This window comes from Pogona vitticeps, chromosome 4 (genome assembly GCF_051106095.1).
Source record: "Pogona vitticeps strain Pit_001003342236 chromosome 4, PviZW2.1, whole genome shotgun sequence".
Lineage (NCBI taxonomy): Eukaryota > Metazoa > Chordata > Lepidosauria > Squamata > Agamidae > Pogona > Pogona vitticeps.
The window spans coordinates 209,011,563-209,026,120 of NC_135786.1; the positions used below are offsets into that span (position 1 = coordinate 209,011,563).

Consider the following 14,558-nt stretch of genomic DNA (forward strand, 5'->3'; position numbering starts at 1 on the left):
TTTCCCTTAAAAGAGGGATGGGTAACTTCTGGCTCTCTAGATCAGTGGTCCTCAACATTTTCTGTGTGCAGGGGGTGTGCTTGTGGATGGGTGGGGTGCGGTTATGTGCAGATGGGTCGGGTGTGCTCATGCGCATTCATGGATGGGTGGGGTGCACTCGTGGGTGGGGCACCCATGCGTGTGGGTGGGCATACTGTGCATGCGGGGGAGAGTGCATGCGGGGGTGGGAGATCTGTCTCCGCGGCCTGATCCTGCCATGGCCATGGACTGGCACCAGGCCGGGACTTGGGGACCCCTGCTCTAGATTATGCTGGACTTTGGGTCCCATAATCTTGCATCATGGACTAGATATGATGATTGGAATTGTTCAAGTGTTGGAAGATTGCAAGTTGCAGGCCCCTGCTTTAAAATCTAAAAACCTAACTTTATGGTCTTTGAAAGTGGGATGTGGGTTCAGGTTCTCACTTCTTCATTCCTCCCATACAACTTAGTTGGAGTTTTAGAAATGGTTCCAAGAAGAAACCCAAATGTAGTGCATGTGTTCTGTTGAATCAGGTTTGGGGTGGGGGCAGGGAACCCGAAATTCCAGCTGTATCTCAAGGGGTTTAAGAACGTTTAGGTCTGTGTGGAATCAACCTGGAGTTGTTACAATTAGAATCTGTCATATTTTTTTTTCTTCCTTAAAGGGTGTTTGTCCATTTCGTCGCATCGAGTGCAGCAGATGGCAGCACAATGTGTAACAAAGGTGGAGCTGACCATCTCCTGCAACAATCTCCTGGATAAAGACATCAGCTCCAAGTCAGACCCACTGTGCGTGTTGCTGCAACACACAAGTGGACAGCAGTGGTATGAGGTACAGTATGATGAGGCCTCTTAACCTTTCATAAACTGTTTGCTTGTATACAGTGTTCCTCATTGGCATTCAGCTGTTGTTAGGAAAGATGTAAGTGCAAGAATTCTTCCTTCATCTTTGCCCCATCCTACTTGGATGTTAAGACACTGTGTTTATGGTACTTAAGAATCACACCCTAGTGGGATTTCTTATATAATTAATCTTAGAGTACAATTCTGCTTCTTTTTTATACATAAAAATGCTTATTTTGTTTTAATGTATATGTATAGGTTTGTATCCAGTGGTTGATGCCTATCAACAGAAGTGTGGCTGAGGGAGTGGATTGGGACACATGGGGAGTCCAGGAAAAAAAGGGGGATAGCACAAACAGACATCTATTTCCATGATATATGAAGCCTACATTTGCCACGTCCCGGATAAGCATGTTTATAACTTTTAAATGACATATAGAATCTAAGAAGTAAAAGAATGAGTATGAAAAACTAAATAAAGAATAATCAGTGTGTCAATATCAGTGTATTGCAGAGTAGCATCTGTGCAGTTTGCCTTAATCATAACCAACATTCACTCTTATTTTCAGCCCTTCTGGACTGGGCTCTGTTCCTTGCGTGCAGCTCCCCCCTCCCGCGCAGGGCTCTGTTGTAACCAGAACTAAGGGACTGAAAATGATCACTGTGGGAGGTGGGAGGAGAAGGATCTTTTTGCAAAGGAGGGCAGAATCGCGCAGGCAAGCACCTTAGAGGGAATCTTGATCATAACTAATTTGACCTCCTTTTAGTACAGTCGTGCCCTGCTTAACGATTACCCCGTATTATGATGAATCCGCTTCACAAACAATGTTTTAAATCGGGTTTTTTCGCTTTGCGAAGATCGGTTCCCTGCTTCGGGAACAGATTCTTTGCATTACGACGATCAAAACAGCTGATTGTTGGGTTTTCAAAATGGCCGCCGGGTGCTCAAAATGGCTCCGTGCTGTGCTTAGGGATCGATTCCTCGCTATACAGGCATCGAAAATGGCCACTGTATGGAGGATCTTCGCTGGACGGTGAGTTTTTAGCCAATTGGAACGCATTAACTGGGTTTTAATGCGTTTCAGTGGGTTTTTTATTTTCGCTTTATGACATTTTCGCTCTACAGCGATTTCGCTGGAACGAATTAACGTCGTTAAGGGAGGCACCACTGTACTAGGAGCCTCATGGATCAGTGGTTAAACTGCAGTACTATAGCCAAAACTGCTCACAACCCAGATTCAATCCCAGGTAGGCTCAAGGTTCACTCAGCCTTCCAGCCTTCTGAGGTTGGTAAATTGAGTACCCAGCTTGTTGGAGGGGAGGCAATATGTAGCTTGCACAATTAAATTGCAAACTGCCCAGAAAAAGCTTTTAAGTGCTATGAGTGATATATATGCAGCACACTTCACCTTTTAGCTTTGCTTTTTAATTCTGTGTCTGGATCCATCATAATACTGATTCAGCATCAACCTGTGTATTGCATATGATATAACAAAGAATATGAAGATGGAGATTCATTTGCTGATGGACACAGGAGTGCCTCCCTTAATGAGATGTTGCTTTGCCATCAAAATTTACTTAATTCCCTTATGCAAACATAAATTGTCAGGGGAGTGATTTTTTAAAATTTTACTCTTGATTTTTTAAAGATATTTGTGTGTACAGTTTTTAGAGCAAGAGCAGTAAAACATAAATTCCACCACAGCCCAAAACATATGTACTTAGGAAAAAAATTAAGAGAAATAAACAAGATTTGTTTGTAATTAAGTAGCCTTAGAACTGATGCTGAATCTCTAGTTATTACCAAGAGTTAGTATTTTAAAATTCCTATCATTCAAAAATAGGCACTCTGTGGTAATCTATGAATTTAAAAAGTCTGTAGGAACTGGAGGTATTTTTATCTGGCAACATATCATATTTTGGGTACTTGATAATTTGCAGTGTCATATCAGTGCTTATTTTTGTACATTGCTAGATTTACAGGCAGATGCAGTTTATAATTCCCATTAAACCTAATGAGTGGAATCTTATAAATTTTACAAGCTGGTGTAATATGATTAGTATAAGTCTTGGTACTAAATTGCTGCAAGTTAAGAATTTGGCATAAACATTTGCTGTTGCAGACTTAGTCAGCCACTCGCCTCAAAGATTTATGCTATTTTTGTAGTAGGATTCGGCCAATGGGGTTGGGCTTCTGGGTAAGTAGATAAGTGTTGCGACCTTTGCACCTTTTCTCTTCCTTTCAAGATGGGCTGTGAGATGTAATATTTATTTCTCTGAACCATTGTGTGCTGGTGCCTTCTGCTTTATTGCAGGTTGATCGCACAGAAAGAATCAAGAACTGTTTGGACCCCAAGTTTTCTAAGAGATTCCTAATTGACTACTATTTTGAGCTAGTGCAGAAGCTCAAATTTGGCGTTTATGACATCGACAATGCAACTGTTGAGCTGAGTGATGATGACTTTTTAGGAGAATTTGAATGTACACTGGGGCAGGTAGGTATAAAGAGTTGGATACAAAGCTTAGATGTTCTCTTGTCACCTTGATTCTGCCCCCAGATATAGGTTTTGTCCTAAAATCCTTATTATGCTGTTATTCACTGATTCCTTTCAAGTGTGATAATCTTCTGGTATACAGGAATTAGCAGTGTCTATATATGTCAGTATTTTCTCTTTTTCAGTGAAAATCAAAAGACTACATTGTTTTCTTTCTAAAAAAAATTCTGTCCTTTGGCATGACATTGTTGCAGATTTACTCACAAGGGTTCTTGTCTTATTTTTACTGATAAATTAAAATAGATTGTTAACAGTTTGGAAGTCAGAACAGCACTGGGAAAATAAAAAAATGGCTGTGGATTTATTGATACAGATTAACTGGTGATGGACATCCCTTCAGATATAAGTACACGTGTTGTGTTTTAGTCATTTAGTCGTGTCCGACTCTTCGTGACCCCATGGACCAGAGCACGCCAGGCCCTCCTATCTTCCACTGCCTCCCGGAGTTGTGTCAAATCCATGTTGGTTGCTTCGCAGACACTGTCCAGCCATCTCATCCTCAGTCGTCCCCTTCTCCTCTTGCCGTCACACTTTCCTAACATCAAGGTTTTTTCCAAGGACTCTTTTCTTCTCATGAGATGGCCAAAGTATTGGAGCCTCAGCTTCAGGATCTGTCCTTCCAGTGAGAACTCTGGGTTGATTTCCTTTAAAACTGATAGGTTTGTTCTCCTTGCAGTCCAGGGGATTCTCAAGAGCCTCCTCCAGCACCACAATTCAAAGGCATCAGTTCTTCGGCGGTCTGCTTTCTTTATGGTCCAGCTCTCACTTCCATACATCACAACAGGAAAAACCATAGCTTTGACTATTCGGACTTTTGTTGGCAATGTGATGTCTCTGCTTTTTAAGATGCTGTCAAGATTTGTCATTGCTTTCCTCCCAAGAAGCAGGCGTCTTTTAATTTCGTGGCTGCTGTCTCCATCTGCAGTGATCATGGAGCCCAGGAAAATAAAATCTGTCACTGCCTCCATGTCTTCCCTTTCTATTTCCCAGGAGGTGATGGGACCAGTGGCCATGATCTTAGTTTTTTTGATGTTGAGTTTCAGACCGTTTTTTTGCACTCTCCTCTTTCACTCTCATTACAAGGTTCTTTAATTCCTCCTCACTTTCTGCATGTACTTATACAGGAAACAAAAAAAATTAAAGGATTCTTTTAGCACCTTACCAGAAGCTGATTTGAGGAGTACAATTAAGGGCATATATTTATGTCTATATATGTTCTCTTTGCTATGCTTTTTCACATACAGCCTGTTTAAAGGTAATTTTTGCTTTATTGTTGGAATCTGTGTTTGTCCATAATTAGCTGTTCAGACATGATGCCTCAGCTTCACAAATTGTGAATTTTTTTTACCCTGAGAACAAGGGTTGGGTCTGCACACTTGTCTTCCCTCTCTCTTCTTCTACACAAGCTTTGCTACCTTTTTTGTGGCATGTGTAAGCAAATTTTCCTGTTACATTTTGTAGACATACCTTGTTTTTTTCCCAGCCTCTAGCTACCAAATGTGGTTACAATTTTTGTGTAGGTTTTCTGACTGGTAGCATTAAATATGGCAAAACTACACAGATTGTCCTCCCGGTCTTTCTTTTATAAATATTTTGCATATGTGAAATTCTCTGTCATATAAATGCTTTAGTTATAAGAAAAGCATTGCTGCCCTTTGTGACCAGAATAAATTCTATGTAATTTACTGAACTCAGTGGTCATATTTTCTGTAGTGTAGGCAGAAAATACCACTACTTGAGACAAAATGTTTTGTTTTAGGAACCAAACATAAAAGGCATGTAAGAGGAGTCACTTTTATTGGGGAATAAAGTGACATTTCAAATACAAGTTCAAAATTGCTTAGATATAGGTGTACAATATGTTCTTAATACATAAGGAAGTTCAACTCTGGATAGTAAGAGCTCAGCTTTTTCCTTTTACATCCACCCTCCCTTCCCCACCCCAAATATGTCCAAATTACATGTAATGGAAAACAGTTGAGCACTTGAGTGTGACTCATGTTTTTAGGTTTTTAAAAAGTGATATATATCTTATACTGTGCATCTGAGTTGGCCCTGTGAGGGTCCCCTGCCATAGTCTTCAATAGTGTTGAGTTAATGAACATTTACAAATACTATAAATTTTTTGAAAAAAGTTTTTTTTGTATCTCATTTTGGGGGGGGGGATGTTCTGTATTTTCAGATTGTTTCTAGCAAAACGCTCACCAGACCTCTAATGTTGAAAAATGGCAAACCTGCAGGAAAAGGAAGGATTACGGTATGAAAATGTAGTTAAATTCTTTTGGTGTATCATTCTGAGCAAAGAGTTTGATTCCTGGCATTTAAAAAATTTAGAAGTCAAGAAATAAAGCTACCTAATGATAAAAATATTCTGAAGTTTTACAGGATTAAAGCTGCTGCCTTTTTAAATACAGTGGTGCCTCGGTTAACAACCATAATCCATTCCAGAAGATGGACGTAACTCGAAATGGTCATAAGTCGAAGCACCATTTCCCATAGAAATGCATTGAAATGCAATTAATCCATTCCGGCCAAAGAAAAAATCACACAAAAAAAATCCCACTACAAGACTCATTGGAAATGCGATTAATCCCTTCCGGCCGAAGGGGGGGAGGGGAAGAAAAGCAACCAAGTGTGCAAGACCCATTGGAAATGCACAGAAAACAAATGGAGCAGATCGGAAATGCACGGAGAACAAAGGGATCAGGTCGGAAATGCAAAGAGGACAAAGGGAAAAGCAAGGGAAGCATGCAAGACCATCGGAAATGGGGGGGGGGAACAAAAAAAGCAGCCAAATCCCCCAAGACCCTTCAGAAATGGGGGGAAAACCCTAAAGCAACCAAACCCCCCAAGAACCATTGGAAATGGGGGGGAGCCAAAAAAACAAGACCCATCGGAAATGGGAAGAAACACTCCAAAAAGCTGCCAAACCCCCCCCCCCAAGACCCATTGGTAATGGGGGGGGGAACCCAAAGAAACAAATAACCCCCCAAGACCCATCACAGCACAGAAACATAACCCCCCCAGCCCAAAAGCAGAAAACAGCACCTTACCTTACCAGGCAGCCTTCTGATCGCACACTCTCTAACTGCTGGGGCGAAAGAGCTACAAAGAAGCAGCCTCGTCGTCACCTACAGTTAGAAATTTGAATTTCCTGACTTTTTTCTCTGCCTTTTTCTGTTTGTAAGTGGAAGCTCCAGTCACAAGTAGAAGCAAACTTTTGTGGCCGGAGCTGGTCGTAACTCAAAATGGTCATAAGCAGGGACGTTTGTAAGTCGAGGCAGCACTGTAGTTTCTGGAAGCTCATTCAATACAGTATGACTTACTTTTGAATAAGAATGTATAGGATTCCCTTATACTGTAACATGCTTTTCACTGTATTTTAATCTCATTGATTGCTTAGCATTTTCAAGATTGCTGGTAGATATATTTTTTTGTGATGCTTTTTAAAATTTGCAAGGCTATAGCCTGTAGATCCAATTCTGCATGTCTAAATACATTGGGCCTATATTTTCAATAGCAGACGTGAGTTTATTCTTAACAATCCTAAAAATCTTTTGAAAATGATAGAAATATCAAATCTACTTCCCATGGAAGGGCTATAGTAATCTAGGCATCCTAGATTATCATATTTTTCAGGTGGCTCTTATTAAAATAACTCATTAGAAGGCAATAACTTACTGGTGAATATTTTTATTTGCTTGCCTAGATTACTGCTGAAGAAGTAAAGGACAATCGTGTGGTCATATTTGAAGCTGAAGCAAGGAAACTGGACAACAAGGTAGAATTTTAGAATTGTAGCTCTGGAATGGACTGAGTTCTAGAATTGCAAAGCTGGAAGGAGTCATTGGCTGAAATCTTATTCGCTTGGTGCAGTAGCTCACAGTAGAGTAAGCCAGTTGAATTGGTGGGGGTTTCTTGAATCAACTTCTCGGTACATTCCGTTGATTTAAATGTATCTCTTCTAGTTGCAACTTTAGCGTAGTAAGTCACAACTAGAGAAAGGCCATTTAAATCAATGGAATTATGAAACAGCTGACACACCAAATCCCCACTGATTCAGTGAGCCCACTCTGGTATGATGTACTACACTAAGCAACAGGATTATGGTCTTTGGGTCCAGTTCTTTCCTTGTGCAACAAATCTGAAGCTAAAGCATCCGTTGCCATTGGCTATGTGACCTGGATTTTGAGGCTGCAATCATATGCAGTAACATAGAAGTAAATCCCACTGAACACCATGAGACTGACTTCCAATGGAATTTTCATTGAAGGACAATAAAATCAGTCATCTTTATTTGCATGGGTTGCATCCAGGACTGTATGTCCTTCAGCAGAATAGCCCACTCTGTACTATTTGTACTATTTAGTTCCTCCCCTGTACTATTGATGTCTGATTTGGAGGGTTGTTGGAGGGCTTTTGAGGAATATAGGTGGTCAGGGAGGGGAGGGAAGAGGAAATCCTTCAGATATAATTCACACAGTGGCTTCTTGGGAATTAAATTAGGGAGGTTGAAGAGGGAGCACCTAAGCATGGGGTTACATATACAATGTTACATGATCCTGGGAATAGCTATGAACTGATTCATCTTCAAATAACCTGGAGAGCGATCATGTGGAAAATCAGGATGTATTTGATTTAAATCAGGTCAATTTAAATCATTATTTAAATTACTAGTCAATAAGATTCAAATTAAATCATGATTTTTAAATGTAAAGGGTCATTCTTGTTGGTAGTTGTTACGGTAGCTTGGAAGCCACCTGTCCGTCATTGCTGTAGAGGCATGTCATCTGCCAATAGCGTGACGGAAGGTGGGACATAAGGGGTGGAGCCAGTGTATATAAGGGGAGTGAATGGGTGTGAGTGTTTCAGATAGGGACTGGTTAGGGACCGGTTAGGGTGTTAGGGTTTGTTCCTATTGTGAAGATCTGTGCTATATAGTGAGGGTCTGTGAGTGAGTGTGTGAGTGAGTGATACTTTATTACATTCATTGTCTTATTATTTGAGTTATTAAAGTGATTTACCATTCCTTTCGTTGTAACCAATAAACACAAGTTTTTAGTTTCAAAATCATTTATTAGTCTGAAGAGTCATTTGAGGGAATGGTTGGTGGCAGCGTGAATAGAGTGAGTGTGTGAGAGTGACGTGGCACCTCCTTTGTGACATGTGAGGAGGCTGTCACAGTAGTTATAATCTTTAATATTTACAATCAGATGAAGATTTTCTATTTAGAATAATAACCTGTTTGATTAGTAAAACAACTACTGTATATCAGAACTGATGTTAGTGTAGTAGCTTAATCACTCATATTTGGAGAACTACTGAAATTGTTTTATTTACCTGAAACAATTTCATGTAGTATCTATATTCTTGTATTCTCTTAAACGTCAATGTTTATTAACTGAAGTGATTAAACAAAATATCTTCTTAAAAAGCAAACTATATTCCAAACAATATTCAGACCTACCATTTAAAGTACCATAGGAATCCCCCATCCACAGAATCAGAATCTGCTGATTCATTTATCTGCTGCCTGAGAATGCTAAATACACCCCAAAATACATATTTATATGTATCTCCTGGGTGTATTTACCAGAACTGGCCACTGGAGGGATCCAGAGACCGTGCAGTGTATAGCATTCACTACATCAGCGTTGTTTGGCACCCACAGGGAGGCTTGGAATTTATCCCTGACAGATACTTGGTCCTATTGTAATGTGTTCATTGTTTGCACATAGATTTGCAGAACACCAATGGGATTAAGGTCTTTTCCTGAACTTCGTTTATTTTATAATACTTTTACTGTGAAAAAGTGCATGTTATCTCGGCTTCGATAACTTGGATTAATTGAATTAGTTTACCTAGGAGACTAGAGGGCATTTGGAGATGGGCACCGACGGTGAATAATCTAAATGCCACTAAATTTGCATCAAATAGCTACTTAGCCAAGGTGAAGGCTGTAAGAAAATCCTACTTCACTCACCAGATAAGCGAAGCCCAGGACCACCAAGTGGAACTGTTCCATATTGTACGTGATTTATCCAGAACTGGTCCCAGTGACAGGCCTCCCGGTAGCATCTCCTGTGACCAGTTTGAGGCTTTTTTTAAACATACAGTGGAGGCCATCCACCGGGAACCTAGATATCTCCTCTATCAATAGATTGTGCCGAGACGTCCCACGCATCACTTTGTCCGGTAATTTTAACACAATTTCAGCCTGTGACATCAGCTGAGGTTGACAGGGTTCTTGATCGCTGCAGGGCCACCACCTCCTCACTAGATCCTTGCCCGGCCTGGCTCATGAAAGCGGACGGAGTAGATGGAGGCTATTATTAATGGGTCTCTCCTTGAGGACAGGGTTCCCCTTGCCCTCAAGGAGACACTCATTAAGCCAATCTGGAAAAAAACAACTTGGTGGCTGATGATATTATTTTCCAGTCACCAACATTCCCTTTATTTGCAAATTGGTGGAGAGAGCTTCAGGCTCTCCTGGAGGAGACCGATGCCCTTGATCTGTTCCAGACTGGGTTCGGGCTATGTCATGGCATGGAGATGACATTGGTCACCCTGCAAGATGACCTCCTGAGGGGGGCCAACAGGAGCAAAATGTCCTTGTTGGTTCTTATTGATCTCTCAGCAGCCTTTGATACTGTCACCACGGTTTCCTCCTGGGGATGCTCTCGGGATTGGGGATCGGTGGTCAGGCCTTGTCCTGGCTCCGCTCCTTCTTGGAGGACTGTCCCCAGAGAGTTCAGCTTTGGGAGATGTTGTCTACCCCATGGACTCTCAGTTGTGGAGTCCCACAGGGGTCAATCATCTCCCCAATGCTATTTAATATCTACACGAGGCCGCTGGGGGAGGTAATCAGGAGTTTTGGAGCTCTCCAGGAGTTTTGGAGCTCTCTGTCACCAATATGTGGATGGCACTCAGCTCTCTCTCTCCTGCCACCCTTCTGCAGTGGATTCTGTCCGGTCCCTTGAGCGCTGCCTGGATGCAGTGCTGCGATGGAGGGAAAACGGACAATACGGAAATCCTGCGGGTGGGGGCCCCTGGTGTCTGTGGTCTGGGTGCCTCCCTGTCTTTCGGGGGGGGGTTGTCATTCTTTTCACAAATGATGAGGTGCATAGCTTGGGTGTACTTCTGGACCAGCACTATCAGTGGGACCACAGTTAGCATCTGTGGTCCATTCTGCTTATTTCCACCTAAAGCGGGTTGTCCAGCTACATCCCTACCTTTACACTGGGTCCCTCACCACGCTGGTTCATGCACTGGTAGTTTCGAGACTAGACTACTGCAATACTTGGGGCTGCCCTTGGAACTGCTGTGGAGATTGCAACGGGTCCAGAATGTGGCTGCCAGATTACTGAGTGGGACAAGGAAATACCAACACATCTCCCCCACCCTGGCTGACTTACACTGGCTTCCTGTTCACTTCCGTACCAGTTTCAAGGTAATGGTACTAACCTATAAGGCTCTAAACAGTTTGAGACCTTGATATCTGGCCGAGCGCCTCCTTCCAGTTAGATCTGCTGGACCTGTAAGGTCATCCCAGGCAGTGCAGTTGAGAGTTCTGACCCTGAGAGGGGCCCGGAATACTAATAGACATCAGGCGTTCTTGGCGGTAGCTCCACAACTATGGAACACTCTTCCGCCTGAAGTCCGCCTGGCCCTTTCACTGGGCACATTTTAGGAAGCTGTTAAAAACCTGGCAATTTAAGCAGGCCTTCCCTGAACAAACAACTATATGAAACAACAGTGTTTGCTAAAATATCATCCATCACACCGCCTTGCTTCTTGTCTTTTACATTTTATACTATTAATTGTAATTTATAGTATTTGTTTTCACTGCACTTGATATTTTATTTATGCCCCAATGGTAGTGATATTGTATTATTTTGTTATTCTGTTGTTTGTTCATCTGTTGTAAACCGCCCAGAGTGGCACTGGATGCCAGATGGGCAGTATATAAATCAAATAAATAAATAAATGATGATGATATAAATATTGCATGAATACACACTTTCATGCTACATAACTAAGCTCTATTTCATGCTGAATAACCTTTGAAATATAATGTATCTTAAATAGAAAACTATCCATAGATAGATTTTTCCTCCAAAAGCATTTCATTAAAAGAAATTCAATTTAAATTTTTAAAATCGATTTTTGAGCTGGTCACCCGACCGTAATAGATAAATTCAATTCAGTCAATTTTTAAATTTGGTTTAAATCATCAATTTTAATCCACCCTTTGGAAGACAGTGCAGCCAATTTTGTTGTTGTTGTTGTTGTTGTTGTTGCTCTAGAGAGTCGGATCTGAGCCAGTGGATTCATACCTGCAAGAAAGGTTTTGACTAAAGATTTGGAAGAACTTCCTGATAAGAGTGTTTCAACAGTAGAAGGTACCTGCTCAGCAGGTGCTGGACTCCTCTTCACTTGAGGTTTTCAAACAGAGGTTGCATGGCATTACCTAGATTTACCAACAAAGGTCTTGTATTGCTCTGAGGCAAATCACACCTGTGTAGTGTTGCAGTTAAGGGGGGGGGGGAGGAGGAGGCTAGACCTGGGATGCAAGGTGTGGCTTTCAGCAGGAAGTAATATGAAATTGTCTTTGTCGAAAAGTTTCCCTCCGAAAATAATTTTGAAGTAATAACCTATCTTTTATTCTAGGACTTTTTTGGAAAATCTGATCCTTATTTGGAATTCCACAAACAGACCTCTGAAGGAAACTGGGTGATGGTGCACAGAACAGAAGTAAGGGCATGTCTTTACTCTTTGGTGTGCTTGAGTAACTTGACTCACAACCTATACCGGTATCTTCCGTTTTATTTTCAAAAGAAGTACCACTAGAATTTAAAAGATAGCACCTTTCCAAATCCGCTGGATACCAGATAATCTGTTGTCATATAGCAATAAGCTTACAATAAGGTTCTGGTTGATATTACTAATAGCTATCTGAACTGTAGAACAGCAGAAGTTGTCAAATATCATGCAAACAATCAAAAAGTCATGGCAGTAGTTCTAAACGTTGTTCTGTGTCTATTTAGGTTATTAAAAATAACTTAAATCCTGTCTGGAGGCCGTTTAAGATCTCTCTCAACTCTTTGTGTTATGGAGATATGGACAAAACAATCAAGGTAATATGCAAAGTACAATAACTTAAGTAATATATAAAGTATAATAAATAAATAAATAAATAAATAAATCAAATAATACTTGCATTTACTATTTAGAATAAGGTTACTAAATAAGTTGCAATGAAGTCATGCATTTAATTAAAATAATTATATTTTCACTATTGCACAAATCCTGTGCAGTTATGCAAAAAATATGTAACCTGTAGCAGCAAATTGTTGTAAATTAAGAAATTTCATGTATTATCTCTTGCATGCCTATAGTAATTCCTTAATTTACAGCAATTCATTGCTAAAAATTACATGTTCTGAGTAACTGCAACTGAATTTTATCCTACATATTAATTATGAATGAATTTTTGTTGTCAGGGTATATATGCTTTTGTTCTGATAATATAAAGATTTGTTATGCTGGCAGCAGTGATTTCTGAGTACTGAAAGCTATGATATCCTGAGAATATGCTTGTGCTAACATAGGGGCCTTGCTATATCAACTGTTAATTCCATGTTCTGTGATACATGTGCAAAATGGCAAGTAAAACAAATGTTTACAAGGAAGATTGCTCCTAGTGTGTAGATTGAGTGGTGGTACCTGATTAATTGGTTGTTTCTGGTTAGGCTTTAAGATATGTTTCCCAGAGTTTCATTTTTCGACAGTGTGCATTCAGTTGTATCTTATAGGATTGTAGGTAATTGAGTTGGAAGGGGCCTATATGGTAATTGGGTCCAACCCTCTGCTCAATGCAGAAATCCAAATCAAAGCAAATCTGAGAGATGATTCTCCAATCTTTCCTTTAATGCCTCTAGCACTGGAACACTTACCTCTCCGCTTAAATAATAATCTTAGAACTGTAGAGCTGGAAGGAACCATATAGATCATCGAATCCAACCCCTTTAAAGGAGGCACAGTGGGGGAACTGAACTCCCAGACTCTGGCTCCACAGCCAGATACCTAAACACATCAAATAGCCTTTCAAATGTAGTTTGCCTTCTTTGTTCCCTTTTGCCTTATTGTGGTAACTTATTCCTATTATTGGTCCTCTCCTTTTTCCAAACTTGTATTTAAGTGTTAATCTGCTCCCACAGACAACAAGGAATTATATGCAGGGAAGAGGATGGTATTCTGTGGAGGGTAGCCCTCCTTGGTTTATCCTTCCTTTGTATTCAGCATAGAAAGCAAGCAAGCTACCAGAGGAGAAAATGCCTCTTCTCTAACCTAGTTCAGAAGGGCAATGAGCCGCAATAATAGGTTAGAAGTCTTTTTCTTCCTTCCCCACCAGCCCACAGCAGGCTGCTAATCTATTTTGCAAACCACTGGCTTCTGTAGACTTATGCATTGTGCAGCTTTAACCTGGGCCAAGGGAATTTGTTCCCCAGAAATCTTTTTCCCCTTCTCTGGCTCGCACTATAATTCTAGGAACTGCAGGACTCTGTTAGCTGGGGAGAAAAATCCTTGAAACGAATCAGTAAACAGCAAGCATTACATCATCTGCTCAGAAAATGCATTTTTGTAGCCTTGCAGAAAAGAGAAGCAATTTACTACTTTGATGTCCTGCTTGTATAGTGATGTCCTTGACTTCTAGAAGGGTGTATTTGTTCAACTCATTAATAGGTGTGTCATTGTGTTCAGCTAGTTTTAATCTAATTAGTTGGCAATATGGCCATCATTTAAGCTCTGTTGGCATGCATTGTAGTGCTTATTAAATAAACACATGAGGAGGGTGTGTGTTAGCCCACCCTCTACATCTAATGGTCTGTAGAGGAGGACCTTCTCTCCTCTGTTGGGATGCTCTCTACTTCAGTAAGGAAATTGTAGGCAGGGAATTTATATATTTATTTATTTATTAGATTTATACCCCACACCATCTGGCAACCAGGCCATTCTTATAATGATTCTTATAATGATTATCCACTGCTAGCGAGAGGAGAACAAGACAACAAAGGGTGTGCATATTAATAGCCCTTGTTGTTTCTCTATGTGAGGATCATGTATATTCTCATTCTG

The 14,558-nt window shown here is 40.7% G+C and overlaps 1 protein-coding gene across 2 annotated transcripts in view; it reads left to right on the top strand.

Annotated features, from left to right (window-relative positions):
* Positions 1 to 14,558, top strand: part of CPNE3 (copine 3) — a 37,955-nt gene that overhangs the window by 6,953 nt on the left and 16,444 nt on the right. For both annotated transcript variants that reach the window (XM_072999087.2, XM_072999088.2), the window contains exons 2-7: positions 687 to 853; positions 3,180 to 3,359; positions 5,602 to 5,676; positions 7,129 to 7,200; positions 12,090 to 12,173; positions 12,467 to 12,556. In XM_072999087.2, the coding sequence (XP_072855188.2) occupies positions 722 to 853; positions 3,180 to 3,359; positions 5,602 to 5,676; positions 7,129 to 7,200; positions 12,090 to 12,173; positions 12,467 to 12,556 (633 nt within the window). In that variant the 5' untranslated portion in view covers positions 687 to 721. The remainder of the gene's footprint in view (positions 1 to 686; positions 854 to 3,179; positions 3,360 to 5,601; positions 5,677 to 7,128; positions 7,201 to 12,089; positions 12,174 to 12,466; positions 12,557 to 14,558) is intronic.